We start from the raw sequence: 13,601 nt of genomic DNA, 5'->3' as shown, positions 1-13,601 counted from the left end.
CAATTCATTCCTTCATGTAAGATGTAAATAAAGGCAGACCCTTGTCTCATTGTGTGTTGATGCTTCTTTTTCTTGCCTGTTTTTGTCAGTGATTGTTTGCTATCACCGTACACTCTCAGTGACACAGCAGGGAGGCAGATTCTGCACCAATCTCAGCTGGAGTGGGAATCCAGCCCATGCAGGGAGCACAACTCTGAGCCACAACTATCCATGCAGTTTGCACTATTCTGAGTCACACACTAGCCGTCTAGCGAACTGAGGTAGCCATCCCACATTGGCTAGATTGTCCAGCCCATTAACTTCAAAATTCTTTCCGTTTGTTATAAATTCTTCAATGACCTTTCCCAACCCATCTTGGATAGACAGATACCATATTCTGAAGATTCGACTTCTCCAACTCTAATCTACTTTGTTCCCCTACAATTTTCACACCCAGCTTTCAGGTACTTAGGTCTTTGGATAACCCTTCCTTGACCTTCATCTTTACAATCAACTCACGCTTTTCTCTGAGCTTTTGGTCACTTCTACCAATCCCTCCCTTCTTGGCTTGTGCCTCTGCTCCACTCTTATTTATGTTCTTCTGATTAGAGATGATATATAAAAGCCCTTGTTATTGTATAGTAAACTCCCATGACACTGTGCATGAAGTAAAAAGCGACCTTGAGTAACTGAGAATACACACAAATAAGCCTGTGTCCAACAGCCACTCACGTACGATAGTTATATAAAATAAATGTTTGCTATCCAACCTGGATTAAGCATTATCTGTACTCTTTTTGTTATATAACAAATAAAAATTGAAATGATGTGTCAATACATAGGCTATAATATATCAGGCAATATAGAAATATGTACAACTATATATACTTTAAAGATATCTAATTCCATAATTTTGGAATTAGTACCTACAATTATAAATTAGTATATAATTATTAAATGTGAAGTTAATTAATCTTTTTCACTTCAAAAGTATCATTGCATAATGCAATCCTCATTCTATGTTATATATCCTCCCTGTTTCTTTCTCTGATACATATGGTTGTTGTTGATAGATACTTATGTGATTTGTATCATTCACTGATGTTGCTGATAAGCTATAAATAAATAAAAGGTAACAATTTATGTGAAGCAACTTAACAGGTTTCCATTATCAGTTCTCCTGTTTGCAAGTCATCAGCCTTGCCAGGGCAGTATTGTATAGCTGTAAGTGACTTTAGGTAGGCAACCTGATTTCTGCTCTTTAGCATTTCTGTACACAAAAAAGAGAAATAAAAGAGTAATAAAATATTAATTGTTAGAGTCATAGAGTCATCGGGTCATACAGCACAGAAATATACACTTCGGTCCAACTCGTTCATGCCAACCAGACATCCCAATCTGACCCAGTCCCATTTGCCAGCATTTGGCACATATCCCTCTAAACCCTTCCTATTCATATACCCATCCAGATGCCTTTTAAATGTTGTAATTGTACCAGCTTCCACCACTTCCTCTGGCAGCTTGTTCCATACAGAAACCACTGTCTGCTTTTTAAATCTTTCCCCTCCCCCCCTAAACTTATGCCCTTTTTTTTTTTCCCCCCCCCCCCCCCCACCCACCAACCTAGGAAAAAGACGTTGGCTATTCATCCTATCCATGCCCCTCTTGATTTTATAAGCCTCTGTAAGGTCATTCCTCAGCGTCTGAAGTTCCAGGGAAAATAGCCCCAGCCTCTCCCTGTAGCTCAAACCATCCAGTCCCAGCAACATCCTTGTAAATATTTTCTGCACCTTCTCAAGTTTAACAACATTCTTCCCATAGAAGGGCGACCAGACTTGTGTCCAATATTCTAAAAGTGACCTCGCCAGTATACTGTATAGTGTGACAATAGTATGGCTTTAAGAAATCTATTTTGTCCTGGTTTGTTTTATGAAGAAAGGTTGAGACAGAGGTAGTGAGCAGTCTGCTCCAAAGTCAATAAAGTAAACAGCTTGTGAGGCCTTTTTTTATAAGTTGGAACAATAAAAACAACCTGAATGGGTGGGGCCAAGCTCCCACAGAGCCTGGATTTTTTAAAAGTTGTAGCCTTCAACAGCAGTTGCTGAGATCTTGAAGCTGGATGTAGAAGCTTGTATTCCTCTCTCTGTTACAGCCAAGAGCTGGGGTTCTCTTCTTGATGCTAGAATTGCATGTGGCACAATCTGTTTTACTGAATTTGCCTTTGCCAAGGGTGTGTTTATGGGATTTTACTGTATTGGAACAGTTAATTAATAGTAGTTATATACATATAATAATATATATATATCATTTTGTTAAACATTTTGATAGTGTTACAGTTAAACCAATTCTTTTATTTTTATTTTGTCTTTATTTTAATATGTATGAATAAAGTGTGTTTTGTTTCAAGCCTGGTGGTTTGACGAATCAAATTGCATCCAGAACACAATGCCTTACATTTACCTTTAAAATAAGAAAAAGTTAGGATCTAGACTATATTCTTAATATACTTTGAAGGAGTTTGGTCTGGTCCAAAACAACAGCCGCAACATGACGTCCCAGCTCCTACATTCAATGTTATGACTAATGAAGGCAAACATGCCAAATGCCTTCTTCACCACTGTGTCTACCTGTGACTCCTCACTCAAGGAACTATGAACCTGCACTTTTAGGTCTTTTTGTTCAGCAACACTCCCCAAGGCCCTACCATTAACTGTATAAGTCCTGCCCTGGGTTACCTTACCAAAATGCAATGCCTCACATTTATCTAAATTAAACTCCATCTGCCACTCCTCAGCCCATTGACTCATCTGATCTAGGACGTGTTGTACTCTGAGATAATCTTCTTCACTGTCCACTACACCTCCAATTTTAGTATCATCTGCAAACTTAATAATTGTGCTTCCTATATTCAGATTCAAATCATCTATATATAAATGATGAAAAGCAGTGGACCCAGCACTGATCCTTGTGGTAAACCACTAGTCACAGGCCTCCAGTCCAAAAAACAAACCTCCACCACTACCACCCTCTGTCTCCTACCTTCAAACTAGTCTTGTATCCAAATGACTAGCTGTCCTTGGAATCCATATGAACTAACCTTACTAACTAGTTTACCATGCAAAACCTTGTCAAACACTTCACTGAAATCCATATGGACAATGTCTACTGCTCTGCCTTCATCAATCTACTTTGACACCTCTTCAAAAAACTCAAACAAGTTAGTGAGACATGATTTCCCATGCACAATGCCATGCTGACCATCCCTAATCAGTCCTTGTCTTTCCAAATACATGTAAATCCTGTCCCTCAGAATCCCCTCCAACAATTTACCCACCACTGACATCAGACTCACTGGTCTATAGTTCGCTGTCTTTTCCTTACAGCCTTTCTTAAATAATGGCACCACATTAGCCAACCCCCAGGTTTCCGGCACCTAATCCTTGGCTACCAATGATACAAATATCTCAGCAAGGTGCCCAGCAATCTCTTCCCTAGCTTCCCACAAAGTTCTGGGAAGTGCCTGATCAGGTCCCAGGGATTTATCTACCTTTATGCATTTTAAGACCTCCAGCACCTCCTTTTCTATGATATGAATGCTTTCCAAGCCATCACTATTCATTTCCCCAAGTTCCCTAGCTTCCATGTCTTTCTTCGCAGTAAATACTGACGTAAATATTTGTTTAGTATATCATCCATTTCCTGTGATTCCACATGTAGATGGCCTCGTTGATCTTTAAGGAGGATTCTCTCTGTAGTTACTCTTTTGCCTTCAATATATTTATCGAATCTCTTTAAATTCTCCTTAACTCTATTTGCCAAAGCGATCCAATTAAATAATAACTAATAAAGGCAATGCAGGCAGAATAAGAAGAGCCAAAATCAAAGTGTCTGCATAGACATTCATATCTATCTTGAAGACTCAAACTTTGGATTTTCATTACTTTCCTTTTCTCTGCCATTTCTTCATTATTGAATTGAATGCCGGAATAATAATTAAGAAACGTAAGATATCACCACCCTAACTCTGCATGTAATTACTTGTTTGCTTATAGCCGCATATAAGAGAGGAAGACGAATCAAAAGATGCAAACCAACACCATCAGCCTCCACACATGCCTCACAAAGAAGTGTAGAAATCACAGAAAACAGAACATCCAGCGATCCAGAGTTAGTTCCAGGAAGGTAAGAGTTCAGTGATAATTGTCCTAAACAGTCATAACATAATAAATAATCTTGATTTCATTAAAAAAAAACGGAAGAACTGCAGATGCTGTAAATCAGGAACAAAAACAGAAAGTGCTGAAAAAGCTCAGCAGGTCTGGCAGCATCTGTGAAGAAAAAGTCAGAGTTAATGTTTCAGGTCTGGTGACCGTTCCTCAGAATGAGTTCACAAGACCCGAAACGTTAACTCTGATTTTTTCTTCACAGATGCTGTCACATCTGCTGAGCTGCTCCAGCAACTTCTGTTTTTGATCTTGATATTATGTTTGACATCATATAAAATAAAATGCATGGAAAACCATCGCATAATATTACAATTCAGCTAAGTTTTGTGTTCACGTGTTGATCAAAGGATCGCTTGGACTAAGCATGAGTAATTATCACCTTTACCACAACCCATTCATTTCTTTATCCCTAAATTCAGTCAACAACCTGTTGGATACCCTACCTGGAGGCAGCATGTAAAATGAACTGCTGCCTTCTCAAACATCGATTTTAGCCCTCAGAATCTTCTTAGAAAAATTTGTAAGCATCAGCATGGCTGCCAGAGGTCATACACGGCAAGGAGGTAAATGCTGGTATGGTGCATTGATCACGGCAACTAACCAGTTTTGTTAAGGAGAAGCAAGAAGCTCTGGCCCAGATAATTACACAGCATCCATGTTATTTTGGGAAATTCAGTTGGACAATGATATTGAACAAGTATACATTGATTCTGCATATGAACATACAAATCAGGAGCAGGATTAGTTCATTCAGCCCCACAAACCTGCTCTGCCATTCAATATCATTGCAACTGATCTATTGTAATCTTAAATCCACATTTTTGCTTACCCTGATAACCTTTCAACCGTTTGCTTAACAAAAATCTACCTACCTCTGCCTTGAGACAGATAGGAAGAGGAGAAGAGAAAATAAGAATATTCAAGTATCGTGCTTCCACATTTTTTTGGAAGACAGTTTCAAAGACCCATGACATTGTGAAAGAAAAAACGGTCACCTAATCTCTGTTTTAAGTGGGCAATCCCTGATTTTTGAACAGTAACCCCTAGTACTAGATTTTTCCATATATAGAGACATCCATTCCACATCCACTGAATCCACGCCCTTTATATCTTTCAATTGTGTTGCCTCCTAATCTTCTAAATTCCAACGATACAAGCCTAGCCAGCCCAACATTTCCTGATAAAACAACCTGTCCATTACATGTATTAGTCCTGCAAACCTTCTCCTAGCAGCCACTAATGTATTTACAGGCTTCCTTAAAGAAAGTGACCAATACTGTGCACAGCACTCCAGATGCATTCTCATCAATGCCTTATGTAACTGAAGCATCACCTCTTTTTTATTTGTATTTAATTCCCTGTGCGGCAAATGAAAACATTCCATTAGCATTCATTATTACTTGTTGTACCTGCATGCTAACCTTTGGTGATTCATGCATGAGGACACTCAGATCCCTTTGTACCTCTGAGCTCTGCCATCTCCCACCATTTAGATCATATGCTTCCCTTTTTATTATTCCTGCCAAAACGTAAAGTTTCACATAATGCTCCATTTACCACATCTTTGCCCACTCACTTACCCTGTCCCTACTTTTTGCAGCTTCTTTGTGAGCCCTTCACAACTTACTTTCTTTTCTATCTTTGTGTCATCAGCAAATTTGGCAACCATACCTTTCATCCCTTCATCTAAGTCATTTATATAAATTGTAAACTGTTGAGGTTCCAGCACTGATCTCTGTGGCACACTACTCGTTACATCTTGCCAACCTTAAAAAGATCTATTTGCACCTACTCTCTTTTATGCAAACAAGTAATTATATGTAGAGTTAGGATTGTAATATCATACGTTTCTTAACTATTATTCTGGCATTCAATTCAATAATGAAGAAATGGCAGGGAAAAGGAAATTAATTAAAATCCAAAATTCTATCCATACCAATATGCTATCCCCACATCATGTGCTTCTATTTTCTGCATAACGTGTCATCTTATGAAATGCCTTCTGGAAATCTAAGTAGAGTACATCCACTAATTCTCCTTTATCCACAGCACAACGTTACCTTCTCAAATAGCTCTAATAGATTGGTCAAACATGATTTCCTTTTCACAAAACCATGTTGACAGTGCCTGATTGCCTTGAACTTATCCAAGTGCCCTGTTCTAATTTCTTTCAAAACAGCTTCCAAACATTTTCCCTCTGAAATATTTTAAGTTATCAGCTGATAGTTTCTTGCTTCTGTCTCACTCTTTTCTGAAGAAAGGAATTATGTTCTCAATCTTGCGACCTAATGGGATTGTCCCCAGGTCAAGGGAGTTTTGAAAATTAAAATCAATACATCAATTATCTCACTAGCCACTTCTTTTCAGGCTACTCAGTACAGACTGCAGAGCAAAGCTCAGAATTTTCTGTATGTATGCGATTCAATATCACAAGGCATACTGAATTTAGCGTGTTTCTGATTTTGTTTGGTTCTTGTTCATTCTCAGGATGTGGGTAACATTTGACAAGGCAGTTATGACTCCATCACATTGGTGTGTGGGAATCTAGTAATATTTATAACCAGGAAATGATCCATTATTGTGTTAGTTAAATATATTTTTAATAATTTCCTCTTTAGCTAAACCTACTCATTGCTTCTGCTGGGCAGGGGGTGGTTGATCTAACAAAGTTCACAGCCTTCTCACTGCTCAATTTCTAACTGTGCTATTAATAGGAAATCTTTGTTACACTGGTTGTATTACAACATATGGTGTCAGTGAATATGCAATACATTAAGGTGTATTTAGTTAAGTGGTATAGCATTCCTGACTGGGAAACAAAACAGCATTTTTTTTTATTCTTTTTTGTGGAGAATGGATCAAAATGGGGCAGCATGGTGGCTCAGTGGTTAACACCACTGCCTCACAGTGCCAGAGTCCTGGGTTCAAGTCCATCTCAGGCTTTGTGGAGTTTGCATATTCTCCTTGTCTCTGCATGAACTTCCTCCGGGAGCTCCCGTTTCCTCCCACAGTCCAAAGATATGCAGGTTAGGTGGATTGGATACGTTAATTTGCCTGTGGTGTCCAGGGATGTGCAGTTTAGATGGATTGGCCAGGGGCAATGCAGACTTACAGGGATAGAGTAGGGGGTGAATCTGGATGGGATGCTTTTCAGAGGGTTGATGTGGACTCAATGTGCCATATGGCCTACTTCCACACCATGGGGATTCTATGATCTGACATTATACACAGAGTAAAATTTTTTCCTCCTGAGTGTGAAAACAAGAGTTGGGATTTTGTCAACAATGTGTCACTCTTAATGTTGTAACCAGAACTGAGTGCCACTGCTGCTTTCCCTGTTTCTGCCTTTTTCCATGCAAACATAATTAAAATTCACGATGCCAATGGCACGCGTGTGAAACACATGTATTGCAGTGGCTGGAGAAGTTTTCCATTGGTAAAACACATCATTGGCTGACAATGCCTCATCTAGGGGTGGGCTATTAAAGAGTATCCTGGTCAAACAAGGAGGGTCTGCGTCACCGCCACAACTTCCCTGCCCAACCTCATTTCTGTTAACATAGGACGTGAGAGGACTATTGGGCATGGATACTTTTCAAAATTAAATGTCATTTGTAAATATTTCGTGTTGCATTGCTTTCACATTATTCACACATGCATCATCATTATTAATTCAATCAGTTTAGTCAGAGAACCAAATATCCTGGTAAGTCAAACAGTTGGCATGCATTGATGGTACAAGGGAGTTGGCAATATTTCCTTTATTGTCAAAGAAACAATGTTGTGCTTTTGCATTCACTCACTATTGAATCTTTGTATTAGTGACCAGTGTTCTCAACACCTTGTGGAACACAGCTGAACTTGCAGGCCCCACTGGCCCTTCGTCCTATGCATTGTAAAGGACACTTTCCTGGAGTAATCTCACTGGGGGTAATCAAAATATTGTCTTCTTTTCACCTCTTCACAGTCAAAACTTTTAAGAAGGTTGTATTCGTCAGTTGCAGGCTTGCTTGGGGATAGTTAGAGCTATTCATGACTGGTAGATACTCCCAAATTGGAAGCAAGTGAAGGTGTCACTGGTAGGGATAACTGGATCTATTCTTCTCCTCCTTTTCTCTTTAATGCTGCCTTTGTTCTCGGTCTCAAAGATATCTGTAGCCTTCCCAATGTAGCAATTCCAAGCATAATGATCTCCACCCATGCTTCCTACCAACTATGATAGATGTGGCACACAGAGAGTGACTTCTTCAGGGAGTATTGAAAGGTTTACATACAGCCTCTGTTACATTTACCAGTAGTCTGTACAGATCTTGGCAGATGATTGTTGTGTCACTGGGCATCCAACCCACTTGGCATTGTAAGAGGATGGCATCACTGCAAGTGATGTTGGTTGTTTCCAGGATTTCAATGTTTGTGATGCAGTCCTGCCAGCAGATCTTGAGGATGCTTCAGTGGTAGTCCTTAGACAGTGTAGATGAGAATGGAGCATGATCCATAGCTCAGTGCCATACAGAAGAGAACTACAGCATTGAACACGTTGAAATAAAACAAAGAGCTACAGCTGCTGGAAATCTGAAAGAGAAACAGAAATTGCTGAAGAAACTCAGCAGATCTGGCAGCATCTATGGAGAGAGGAACAGAGTTAACATTTAGGGTCCAGTGACCCTTCTTCAGAACAGGTAGTAGCTAGAAAAAGGTGGCATATATGCTGAAGACAGGGGGTAAGGTTGTGGCTGTGGAGGAAGTGAAGGAGGAACTGCTAGATGGAGAGGGAGCCCAGAGGGAGAGAAAGACGGTTAGACAGACAAAGGGATAATAATGGTAAGTCAGGGAGAGAGAAAAACTGCTAATGGGAACCATAATTAGGTGAAATTGTGTTGGCTGCACTTAAAGCAGCCCATGTCATGACAGGGCCTGGGGTGTGTGTGTGAATAAAGAACAAAGGTTTTCAGGCCCTAAAAGTATTGAACTAAATATTAAATCCACAAGGCTGAAGGGTCCTCAGGTAGAAAATGAGCAGCTGTTATTCCAGCTTGTGCTGAGCTGCACTGGAGCACTGCAGCAAGCCTGAGACAGTGATGTTGGCAGGGAACAAGGTGGTATGTTGAAGTGGCCGACAACTAGAAGCTGGGGACTTTTGGCAGGCAGAATGTAGGTGTTCTGCAAAGTGGTCACCCAGTCTGCGCTTTGTCTCCCCAGTGGAGAAGAGACCACATTGTGAGCAGCGAATACAGTAGACTAGATTGTGGGAAGTGCAGGTAAATCGCTGCTTCATCTGGAAGGTGTGTCTGGGACCTTGGATGGTGAGGATGGAGGAAGTAAACAGGTAAGTGTTACACCTTCTGTAATTACAAGGGCAGGTACCATGGAGCTGTGGGAAGGTGTTGGGGATGAAAAAGGAATGGACCAGGATGTCCCGAAGGGAACAGTCCCTGCGGAAGGCTGACAAGGGTTCCGGGTTCTGTCTCCACTTATCACTGATTCCTTTACCTCCAACATATGTCTTCAGCATATATGACACCTTTTCCTAGCTGCTAGTAGCTCTGAAGGAGGGTCACTGGACCTGAAATATTAATTCTCCACAGATGCTGCCAGACCAGCTGAGTTTCTCCAGCAATTGCTGCTAAAATTCACACGAGTTTGGTCTGCACAATGAGGCTGTGTTCATTTGTGCAGTCCACCGAATACACTGCTCACTTTTGAAAGCGTTTGTCCACTTCCTTGTTGATGGTGGCATCAGACAAGGTGACAGTCCCCAAAACTGCTTAACCGCTTCCAGCTCGGGTCTTGCAATGATATCACTTGTTTGTCCTCATTCTTCTTGGAGTGCAGGCCAATGCAGGACTTCACTTCTCTTGAAAATGAGTTTTAGTGTAAACAGTTGCAGCTCTTTGGAAAAACATGTCGTTATCCGTTGCGAGGCTGACTGACTGTGGGCCAGGGGAGTGTCTCATCAGTGAAAAGAAGTTCAAGGATGAGTTTTTATTCTGCCTTTGTGTGTCTGTTTGAAATGTTGTGGGTGAATTCAAAGCCCTATAAGAACTGTGTCAGTCAACACCCTGAGATACAATAACATGTGGACTGTTGTCAGCCCGAACTTTCAGCACCTAACTTTCTTACCTTCACTAACTGTGCCTGCTCCCCACATCGCACACAGGGCAGCAAACCCTTCTCACTTCACTCGTCCATGTTCTCTACCCCATCCTCTGTAGCAGTCTCCCAGTTCCTCTTCAAACATTCCATGTCCTTGATCCCACCCCATAAATCCACAGACCTTTACTAATCCTAAGCCTCTATGTAAGAATCCATTCTCCTCCACCTTGTGCTACAGAGAGAAAGTAGGGAAGTCGATGATCTCCTACATACTGTCCATAGCTGCACACCATCTTGAAATAATGGTAAACCAGGTGCCACAAGGTTCTCATGTGCCACTAACTTTATCTTGAAGGTGGGACTTGATTGAAAATTATTTCTCATTGCTGAGTTTTCGTGACATGGAAACATACCACATGTACAAACTTGTCACAGGCCAGTACAATTTCCAACACGTCCCAATCCAGCCGCCCATGATGAGGAACAAGTTCGGCAGCAAATAGACAGACTCTCTCATGCCTGTGAAGAGTTTGATTTGAATGTCAGCATCAGAGGGACAAATGTCATGGTCTAGGATGGTGCCAGACTGCTATCTATCAGCAATGGCAATGGGCAACTGGAACTTCCCGATAAATTCACGGATCTAGGCTCCACAATCACTAGCAATCTGCCACCTGATGCAGAACTCAACATATACATTGAAAAAGCTGCAGCTGTTATATCCAAGCCAAGTAAGTGTGGAACAACAGCAACTCAACTGAAAATAGACTGTGAGCACAACATGTACTAGGAAGGTGAAAAGGCTTAACAGTTTCCACCTTATTTATCTCGGACTATCTTTAGCATCTTTAGGAAAGACAAGTAATGGAGTGTGCTAATTCCTGCATAGCTTATTGACAAACCAACAATATCCTGTGAGTCAGCCACAATCATCAGATCAATGACAGTTGTAAACCCAAAGATCCATTGTTTGATGAACTGGCCACTGGATCATAACATCTTGCTGGTCCATTCCTCCACTGCAAGGAAATCATAAAAAACAAAACAAAGAACTGCTAGATGCTGGAGATCTGAAACAAAAACAGAGGATGCTTGTTAACTCCACAGGTCTGGCACCATGTGGAGAGAGAAAAATAGAGTTAAAATTTAAGGCTAGTGACCCTTCGTCAGAGAACAGGCTCAAGGGGCTGAATGGCCTCCTCCTGTTCTTATGTTATAAAAAGCCAACTAGACTCGAAATATTATCTCTTTTTTTACTCTACAGATGTTGCCAGACTTGCCGAGTTTCTCAAGCACATTCTGCTTTTGTATGAAGGCAGCAAACATCGACACTGATAACTGGAAGACAGTAACTGACAATTGTGACTTCTAAAAGCTGACTGTTTGGAGGAGAATTAGAAGAGGCAAGAAGTAATGAAAAGCTCAGCTGACCCTGAAAAAAGTTCAAAGGTGGTCTGGCCATGCTAAATTGTCCGTAGTGATAAGGATGTGCAGGCGAGGTGGTTTGCCATGAGAAATGTGAGGTTATGCAGATACAGTAGAGGTCTGGGTCTAGGTGGGATGCTCTTCAGAGGATCAGTGCAGATTCAGGCTGAATGGCCTCTTTCCACACTGTAGGAATTCTGTGATTCTAAAATTCTAAAATAGGGACCCATAAATCATTTACCATTTCTGTCATCTTTGGCAGCAAATGCAGCAATGATTGCCATGCCAGAGAACCACTCCTGAGCCACAATAGGTGATAACGTACAGAGTTTACTGGCACAGCACAAACCATCTTCCTCTGTGATGGCAGCTGACATCATGTGAATAGAAGATATCGTTGTTAGAACATGGTTAAACTGCTTCACTAGTTCAACTGGTTAAGTAGCAGCTGAGTTGGACAAACCAGCAAATTGCAGGTTTAATCAAAGTGGTTGGTGAAATAACTCCTTGCCACTAGGGTGCAGGAGAGTGCAACAATTGGCCTCAATCTCTTGAGTTAGGATGACTAAATACAGCTGGATCTTCTGCTATTGATTACTGCCCCCTGCTGGAAGTATGATCCACAGATGACGAAATGCTTGTGAATGGACTTAGCTGTGATGGTCCCTGATGATAAAATACTCTCTACTGAATTCACAAATGAATAACAGTCATTTGGCAAGTTAGAACAGGGTTCCAGTAATACAAAATTTGGAAGAATTGTAAACTTTGGGAAGATAGTGCAGAACTGAAAGGGATATTGAAAGGGTCATGGAGGGGCCAGATGAAGTTCAAGGCTGAGGGTTGACCTTAAAAAGGTTTATAAAATCATGAGGGGCATAAATAGCCAATGTCTTTTACCAAGGGCAGGGGAGTCCAAAACTAGAGGGCATAGTTTAGGGCTGAATTGCCTATTTTTGCTCCTAGTTCATAAGAAGAAGAAGTAAAATGTGATCAGATGGAATAAGACACAGCAAAATGTTCAAGTGAAAGTTGTTTCAATTTTATTGTCCTGGATCTCCTGGTCTCCGGATCAGTAACCCAAGATACATATCCAAATGCTGCAGAGGTTCTGACTTGACGACTTCCTTGGGAATTTCCAGGGAAGTCTGGCCCCGTGGTGGGCAATGTCACTACTTCCCTTTAAGAGTTAGTTATTCTGAATGAGAATTGACAACTTTGGACATTCTGATGTACTGAGCTGGGTAGTTACCCAGGAAACATTAGACAGAAAGACTCTACCTGGGTTACTATGCAACAAATCCCCATTCACTTTCAGTGAGCCCTCCATCTCCCCTTTTGCAGCCCAGACTACACTTTCTGCTGATGCAGCCTGATTAGACCCTGACCTAACATCCCCTTCCCATCCAACCCAACTACCTCCTGACCCATTTATCCATGAACCCATCTATCCAGCGACCACTCCACCTATGCATCACCCTCAATCTTGCCATGCTAGCCACTTGCCAGCCTACAAACCTGCCAACCTACCACACACTCCACCTTCCACTTTCTCCACTTTACACTCTCTCCACTTGGCACCATACCATCAGTATGTTATGCACCTGCCAAACTATCACCTACTACTTTCCTTATTTACGCATTTACTTCACCCACCAACCCAGACTACCAACCTTCCTATTCATTCATTCATTCATCATTCACACATTAACTAGCATTCACACTGGACAACTTGCCTTTCAATAACTGTTGCTGTAAAAAGGGAGACTTGATTTGTCTCCCCAATCACCCAAAGCTCCAACCTTGCAATGAAGCTCTACATTTCTGAAGAAGCTGGTCTTGGAAGACCCAATCAGAAATGCAGAGCAGTATTAAACA

At 41.1% G+C, this 13,601-nt stretch overlaps 1 protein-coding gene across 4 annotated transcripts in view; it reads left to right on the top strand.

Moving 5' to 3' along the window:
- rbbp8l (retinoblastoma binding protein 8-like) overlaps positions 1-13,601 on the top strand; it is a 104,127-nt gene that overhangs the window by 83,343 nt on the left and 7,183 nt on the right. For 3 of the 4 annotated variants that reach the window (XM_048608598.1, XM_048608600.1, XM_048608601.1), the window contains exon 14: positions 4,032-4,161. The exons of the other annotated variant lie outside the window; for it this stretch is intronic. In XM_048608598.1, the coding sequence (XP_048464555.1) occupies positions 4,032-4,161 (130 nt within the window). The remainder of the gene's footprint in view (positions 1-4,031; positions 4,162-13,601) is intronic. 4 annotated transcript variants of the gene reach the window in all.

This window comes from Rhincodon typus, chromosome 19 (genome assembly GCF_021869965.1).
Source record: "Rhincodon typus isolate 14 chromosome 19, sRhiTyp1.1, whole genome shotgun sequence".
NCBI lineage: Eukaryota > Metazoa > Chordata > Chondrichthyes > Orectolobiformes > Rhincodontidae > Rhincodon > Rhincodon typus.
This window is presented reverse-complemented; position numbering and strand designations above follow the sequence as displayed.